Source organism: Oncorhynchus keta, chromosome 10 (genome assembly GCF_023373465.1).
Source record: "Oncorhynchus keta strain PuntledgeMale-10-30-2019 chromosome 10, Oket_V2, whole genome shotgun sequence".
Lineage (NCBI taxonomy): Eukaryota > Metazoa > Chordata > Actinopteri > Salmoniformes > Salmonidae > Oncorhynchus > Oncorhynchus keta.
Genome location: NC_068430.1, coordinates 80,627,276 through 80,634,775, shown reverse-complemented (window position 1 = coordinate 80,634,775; position 7,500 = coordinate 80,627,276). Strand labels below are relative to the sequence as shown.

General features: G+C 45.0%; 1 protein-coding gene across 1 annotated transcript in view; it reads left to right on the top strand.

Moving 5' to 3' along the window:
• Positions 1-7,500, top strand: part of LOC118383520 (DENN domain-containing protein 1B-like) — a 27,321-nt gene that overhangs the window by 192 nt on the left and 19,629 nt on the right. The window contains exons 1-3 of the mRNA XM_052526118.1: positions 1-141; positions 6,983-7,047; positions 7,424-7,468. The exon at positions 1-141 is cut by the window's left edge and continues 192 nt beyond it. Of these exons, the coding sequence (XP_052382078.1) occupies positions 125-141; positions 6,983-7,047; positions 7,424-7,468 (127 nt within the window). The 5' untranslated portion in view covers positions 1-124. The remainder of the gene's footprint in view (positions 142-6,982; positions 7,048-7,423; positions 7,469-7,500) is intronic.

Genomic DNA, 7,500 nt, shown 5'->3' with positions numbered 1-7,500 from the left:
TATCGTACGTCAGTGTGTGTGTCTGCCGACAACAGGCTGCAAGTATGACCCTCTCACCTGAAATCTAAGGATCTCTCACCCCACTGGACAGACACATGGACACACAGCTACACGGACCAACACCATGGGCTCAAGATTAAAGTAAGTCTAACAGCTCTCGATTTTCTCTCAATCTCTCTACTCTCTGTTATTGCGGCTTCTATCACTTCCTCTCTCTCGGCTGCACAGGAAGCAGGTTTGCACAGTTGCCGGCGGTAACACTGTTGCCGACGGCAATGTGATGGTACTAGTAGCCGTATTCAAAGAAGAATCAAGGCCTCACTTGTATTCTTCCACTAATTATTCTCGGTTGACCTGAACACGTTCTCCTTCCGCCGGTTGTTATGAATACTCAAACACAGAATACTACTGTCTTTAAAGTTGATCATTCATTTCTACTTTTAAAGTTGCTACTTTTCATTGTCAGTTATGTGGTAGTACAGACAGGATAGAGGCCTCTACATGACACAACCAGAATGTCAGTCCACAGCCCTGGTCCGTCCTCCTATGTTCCCTGTACATATTACTGGTGGGATGTTCTCGTTGTGATTTTACATTTCAGCAGGCTCATCTCATCCAGACTCATCCGACTTACAGGAGCAATTAGGGTTAAGGGACTTGCTCATGGGCACGTCGTCAGATCTTTATAGCTTGTCAGCTAGGGGATTCAAACCAGTGACCTTTCAGTTACGGGGCCCAATGCTCTTAACCACCAGGCTACCTACCACCTAGATGTGTTCTGTTCTTGTTCATACTGTGATGTGTTCTGTTCTTGTTCATACTGTGATGTGTTCTGTTCTTGTTCATACTGTGATGTGTTCTGTTCTTGTTCATACTGTGATGTGTTCTGTTCCAACTGTGATGTGTTCTGTTCCTAATGTGATGTGTTCTGTTCCAACTGTGGTGTGTTCTGTTCTTGTTCATTCTGTGATGTGTTCTGTTCTTGTTCATACTGTGATGTGTTCTGTTCCAACTGTGATGTGTTCTGTTCTTGTTCATTCTGTGATGTGTTCTGTTCTTGTTCATACTGTGATGTGTTCTGTTCCAACTGTGATGTGTTCTGTTCCTAATGTGATGTGTTCTGTTCCAACTGTGATGTGTTCTGTTCTTGTTCATTCTGTGATGTGTTCTGTTCTTGTTCATAATGTGATGTGTTCTGTTCTTGTTCATACTGTGATGTGTTCTGTTCTTGTTCATACTGTGATGTGTTCTGTTCTTGTTCATACTGTGATGTGTTCTGTTCTTGTTCCTACTGTGATGTGTTCTGTTCCTACTGTGATGTGTTCTGTTCTTGTTCATACTGTAATGTGTTCTGTTCCAACTGTGATGTGTTCTGTTCCTAATGTGATGTGTTCTGTTCCAACTGTGGTGTGTTCTGTTCTTGTTCATACTGTGATGTGTTCTGTTCTTGTTCATACTGTGATGTGTTCTGTTCCTACTGTGATGTGTTCTGTTCTTGTTCATACTGTGATGTGTTCTGTTCCTACTGTGGTGTGTTCTGTTCTTGTTCATACTGTGATGTGTTCTGTTCCTACTGTGGTGTGTTCTGTTCTTGTTCCTACTGTGGTGTGTTCTGTTCTTGTTCATACTGTGATGTGTTCTGTTCCTACTGTGGTGTGTTCTGTTCTTGTTCATACTGTGATGTGTTCTGTTCCAACTGTGGTGTGTTCTGATCTTGTTCATACTGTGATGTGTTCTGTTCCTACTGTGATGTGTTCTGTTCTTGTTCATACTGTGATGTGTTCTGTTCCTACTGTGGTGTGTTCTGTTCTTGTTCATACTGTGATGTGTTCTGTTCCAACTGTGGTGTGTTCTGATCTTGTTCATACTGTGATGTGTTCTGTTCTTGTTCATACTGTGATGTGTTCTGTTCATACTGTGATGTGTTCTGTTCATACTGTGATGTGTTCTGTTCATACTGTGATGTGTTCTGTTCATACTGTGATGTGTTCTGTTCTTGTTCATTCTGTGATGTGTTCTGTTCATACTGTGATGTGTTCTGTTCTTGTTCATACTGTGATGTGTTCTGTTCATACTGTGATGTGTTCTGTTCTTGTTCATTCTGTGATGTGTTCTGTTCATACTGTGATGTGTTCTGATCTTGTTCATACTGTAATGTGTTCTGTTCTTGTTCATTCTGTGATGTGTTCTGTTCTTGTTCATACTGTGATGTGTTCTGTTCTTGTTCATTCTGTGATGTGTTCTGTTCTTGTTCATACTGTGATGTGTTCTGTTCTTGTTCATACTGTGATGTGTTCTGTTCTTGTTCATACTGTGATGTGTTCTGTTCTTGTTCATTCTGTGATGTGTTCTGTTCTTGTTCATACTGTGATGTGTTCTGTTCTTGTTCATACTGTGATGTGTTCTGTTCCTACTGTGATGTGTTCTGATCTTGTTCATACTGTAATGTGTTCTGTTCTTGTTCATTCTGTGATGTGTTCTGTTCTTGTTCATACTGTGATGTGTTCTGTTCTTGTTCATTCTGTGATGTGTTCTGTTCTTGTTCATACTGTGATGTGTTCTGTTCTTGTTCATACTGTGATGTGTTCTGTTCTTGTTCATACTGTGATGTGTTCTGTTCTTGTTCATTCTGTGATGTGTTCTGTTCTTGTTCATACTGTGATGTGTTCTGTTCTTGTTCATACTGTGATGTGTTCTGTACCTACTGTGATGTGTTCTGTTCTTGTTCATACTGTGATGTGTTCTGTTCTTGTTCATTCTGTGATGTGTTCTGTTCTTGTTCATACTGTGATGTGTTCTGTTCTTGTTCATTCTGTGATGTGTTCTGTTCTTGTTCATTCTGTGATGTGTTCTGTTCTTGTTCATTCTGTGATGTGTTCTGTTCTTGTTCATTCTGTGATGTGTTCTGTTCCTACTGTGATGTGTTCTGTTCTTGTTCATACTGTGGTGTGTTCTGTTCTTGTTCATACTGTGATGTGTTCTGTTCATACTGTGATGTGTTCTGTTCTTGTTCATACTGCGATGTGTTCTGTTCTTGTTCATACTGTGATGTGTTCTGTTCTTGTTCATACTGTGATGTGTTCTGTTCTTGTTCCTACTGTGGTGTGTTCTATTCTTGTTCATACTGTGATGTGTTCTGTTCTTGTTCCTACTGTGGTGTATTCTATTCTTGTTCATACTGTGATGTGTTCTGTTCTTGTTCATTCTGTGATGTGTTCTGTTCTTGTTCATTCTGTGATGTGTTCTGTTCTTGTTCATACTGTGATGTGTTCTTGTTCCTGCTGTGATGTGTTCTGTTCTTGTTCCTACTGTGATGTGTTCTTGTTCCTGCTGTGATGTGTTCTGTTCTTGTTCCTACTGTGATGTGTTCTGTTCTTGTTCATACTGTGATGTGTTCTGTTCTTGTTCATTCTGTGATGTGTTCTGTTCTTGAACCTACTTTGATGTGTTCTGTTGTTGGAGAGGGAGAGAGAGATGGATGAGAGAGAGAGAGAGAGAGAGAGAGAGAGAGAGAGATGGAGAGAAAGAGAGGGAGAGAGAGAGATGGAGAGAGAGAGGAGAGAAAGAGATGGAGAGAGAGAGAGAGAGAGAGAGATGGAGAGAAAGAGAGAGAGAGAGAGAGAGGAGAGAGAGAGAGAGAGAGAGAGAGAGAGAGAGAGATGAGAGAAAGAGGAGAGAGAGAGATGGAGGAGAGAGAGAGATGGAGAGAAAGAGATGGAGAGAAAGAGAGAGATGGAGAGAAAGAGATGGAGAGAAAGAGATGGAGAGAAAGAGAAAGAGAGAGAGAGAGAGAGAGAGAGAGAGAGAGAGAGAGAGAGAGAGAGAGAGAGAGAGAGAGAAAGAGACTGTGAAGGAATCCTGGTCCCGTATTCATAAAGCATCTCAGAGTTGGAGTGCTGATCTGGGATCAGGTCCCCCTCTTGTTCATTATGATCTAAAATAAAATAAAACAAATTGTAGAGCAGCTCTCTTACTCTGATTCACTTTATGAATACAGGCCTTGGAGCCGTGACAGCCTGAGACGATTATGAGGTCATATAACGTCATGTCAGTATACTAGAACCATATGGCTGTAAACAGTATATCCTTTAACACAGTGATTCCCCAGCCTCTCCTCCATTATCAGAGTAAATCCCCAACCTCTCATCCATTATCACAATGATTCCCTAACCTCTCCTCTAGTATCACAGTGATTCCCCCAACCTCTCCTCCAATATCACAGTGATTCCCCAACCTCTCCTCTAGTATCATAGTGATTCTCCAACCTCTCCTCTAGTATCACAGTGATTCCCCCAACCTCTCCTCCTCCAGTATCACAGTGATTCCCCAACCTCTCCTCCTCCATTATCACAGTGATTCCCCAACCTCTCCTCCTCCATTATCACAGCGATTCCCCAACCTCTCCTCTAGTATCACAGTGATTCCCCAGCCTCTCCTCCATTATCAGAGTAAATCCCCAACCTCTCATCCATTATCACAATGATTCCCTAACCTCTCCTCTAGTATCACAGTGATTCCCCCAACCTCTCCTCCAATATCACAGTGATTCCCCAACCTCTCCTCTAGTATCATAGTGATTCTCCAACCCCTCCTCCAGTATCAGTGATTCCCCAACCTCTCCTCCTCCATTATCACAGTGATTCCCCAACCTCTCCTCCTCCATTATCACAGTGATTCCCCAACCTTTCCTCCAGTATCACAGTGATTTTACAACCTCTCCTCCATTATCACAGTGATTCCCCAACCTCTCATCCAGTATCACAGTGATTCCCCAACCTCTCATCCAGTATCACAGTGATTCCCCAACCTCTCCTCCATTATCACAGTGATTCCCCAAACTCTCCTTCAGTATCACAGTGATTCTCCAACCTCTCCTCCATTATCACAGTGATTCCCCAAACTCTCCTTCAGTATCACAGTGATTCCCCAAACTCTCCTTCAGTATCACAGTGATTCCCCAATCTCTCCTCCATTATCACAGTGATTCCCCAACCTCTCATCCAGTATCACAGTGATTCCCCAACCTCTCCTTCATTATCACAGTGATTCCCCAACCTCTCCTCCATTATCACAGTGATTCCCCAAACATTCCCCAAACTCTCCTTCAGTATCACAGTGATTCCCCAATCTCTCCTCCATTATCACAGTGATTCCCCAACCTCTCATCCAGTATCACAGTGATTCCCCCAACCTCTCCTCCATTTTCACAAGTATTCCCCGAACCTCTACTCCATTATCGCAGGGATTCCCCAAACTCTACTCCGTTATCACAGTGATACCACCAACCTCTCCTCCATTATCGCAGGGATTCCCCAACCTCTCCTCCATTATCACAGGGATTCCCCAACCTCTCCTCCATTATCACAGGGATTCCCCAACCTCTCCTCCATTATCACAGGGATTCCCCAACCTCTCCTCCATTATCACAGGGATTCCCCAACCTCTCCTCCATTATCACAGGGATTCCCCAACCTCTCCTCCATTATCACAGGGATTCCCCAACCTCTCCTCCATTATCACAGGGATTCCCCAACCTCTCCTCCAGTCTCCCCAGCCAGTCCACTTCCTTGATGTATTCCATAACTACAGCTGATCAAGCCCCTCATTAGTTAAAGATGGCTTAGTTGTGGAGTACTGGAGGACAGGTACTGGAGGACAGGTACTGGAGGACAGGTACTGGAGAACAGGTACTGGAGGTTATGTACTGGAGGAGAGGTACTGAGGACAGGTACTGGAGGAGAGGTACTGGAGGTTAGGTACTGGAGGACAGGTACTGGAGGACAGGTACTGGAGGACAGGTACTGGAGGACAGGTACTGGAGGACAGGTACTGGAGGACAGGTACTGGAGGAGAGGTACTGGAGGAGAGGTACTGGAGGAGAGGTACTGGAGGAGAGGTAATGGAGGAGAGGTACTGGAGGACAGGTACTGGAGGACAGGTACTGGAGGACAGGTACTGGAGGAGAGGTAATGGAGGACAGGCACTGGAGGAGAGGTAATGGAGGAGAGGTACTGGAGGAGAGGTACTGGAGGACATGTACTGGAGGAGAGGTACTGGAGGACAGGTACTGGAGGAGAGGTAATGGAGGAGAGGTACTGGAGGAGAGGTAATGGAGGAGAGGTACTGGAGGAGAGGTACTGGAGGAGAGGTACTGGAGGACAGGTACTGGAGGACAGGTACTGGAGGAGAGGTACTGGAGGAGAGGTACTGGAGGACAGGTACTGGAGGAGAGGTAATGGAGGACAGGTACTGGAGGACAGGTACTGGAGGAGAGGTACTGGTGGAGAGGTACTGGAGGAGAGGTACTGGAGGAGAGGTACTGGAGGACAGGTACTGGAGGACAGGTACTGGAGGACAGGTACTGGAGGAGAGGTACTGGAGGACAGGTAATGGAGGAGAGGTACTGGAGGACAGGTACTGGAGGACAGGTACTGGAGGACAGGTACTGGAGGAGAGGTACTGGAGGAGAGGTACTGGAGGACAGGTACTGGAGGAGAGGTACTGGAGGAGAGGTACTGGAGGAGAGGTACTGGAGGAGAGGTACTGGAGGAGAGGTACTGGAGGAGAGGTACTGGAGGAGAGGTACTGGAGGACAGGTACTGGAGGAGAGGTACTGGAGGAGAGGTACTGGAGGAGAGGTACTGGAGGAGAGGTACTGGAGGACAGGTACTGGAGGACAGGTACTGGAGGAGAGGTACTGGAGGAGAGGTACTGGAGGACAGGTACTGGAGGAGAGGTACTGGAGGAGAGGTACTGGAGGAGAGGTAATGGAGGAGAGGTACTGGAGGAGTGGTAGGGAGTGGTACTGGAGGAGAGGAGGACTGGAGGAGAGGTACTGGAGAGGTAGAGGACAGTACTGGAGGAGAGGTACTGGAGGAGAGGTACTGGAGGAGAGGTACTGGAGGAGAGGTACTGGAGGAGTGGTTTGGGAAACACTTCTCTATCACTACTGTTAATGTCATGGTGTTGTGTGTTTCTTCAGAGAAAACCCTGACAGGACCTTCTACTGGTTCTTTGAAGCATCTTGTCCAATCGCAAATGACAAAGGTGAGTTTTTGGACACACACACACATGGACAGGCACAGATGCAAATGCACACAGGAGCACACACACACAGGAGCACACACACACACACACACATCAATGCACGTATAGTTGAAGACGGAAGTTTACATTCACCGTAGCCAAATACATTTAAACTCAGTTTTTACAATTCCTGACATTTAATCCGAGTAAAAATTCTCTGTCTTAGATCAGCTAGGATCACCACTTAATTTTAAGAATGTGAAATGTCAGAATAATAGTAGAGAATAGTAGAGAAAATGCACCACTTTTTGCACCAAGTCTCTAGAGACAGAACGCGTCTCCTTCCTGAGTGGTATGATGGTGTTTATACTTGTGTACTATTTTATTGTTTGTACAGATGAACGTGGTACCTTCAGGCGTTTGAAAATAGCTGAGTTTGAAGGTAGGCCTTGAAATACATCCACAGGTACTGTA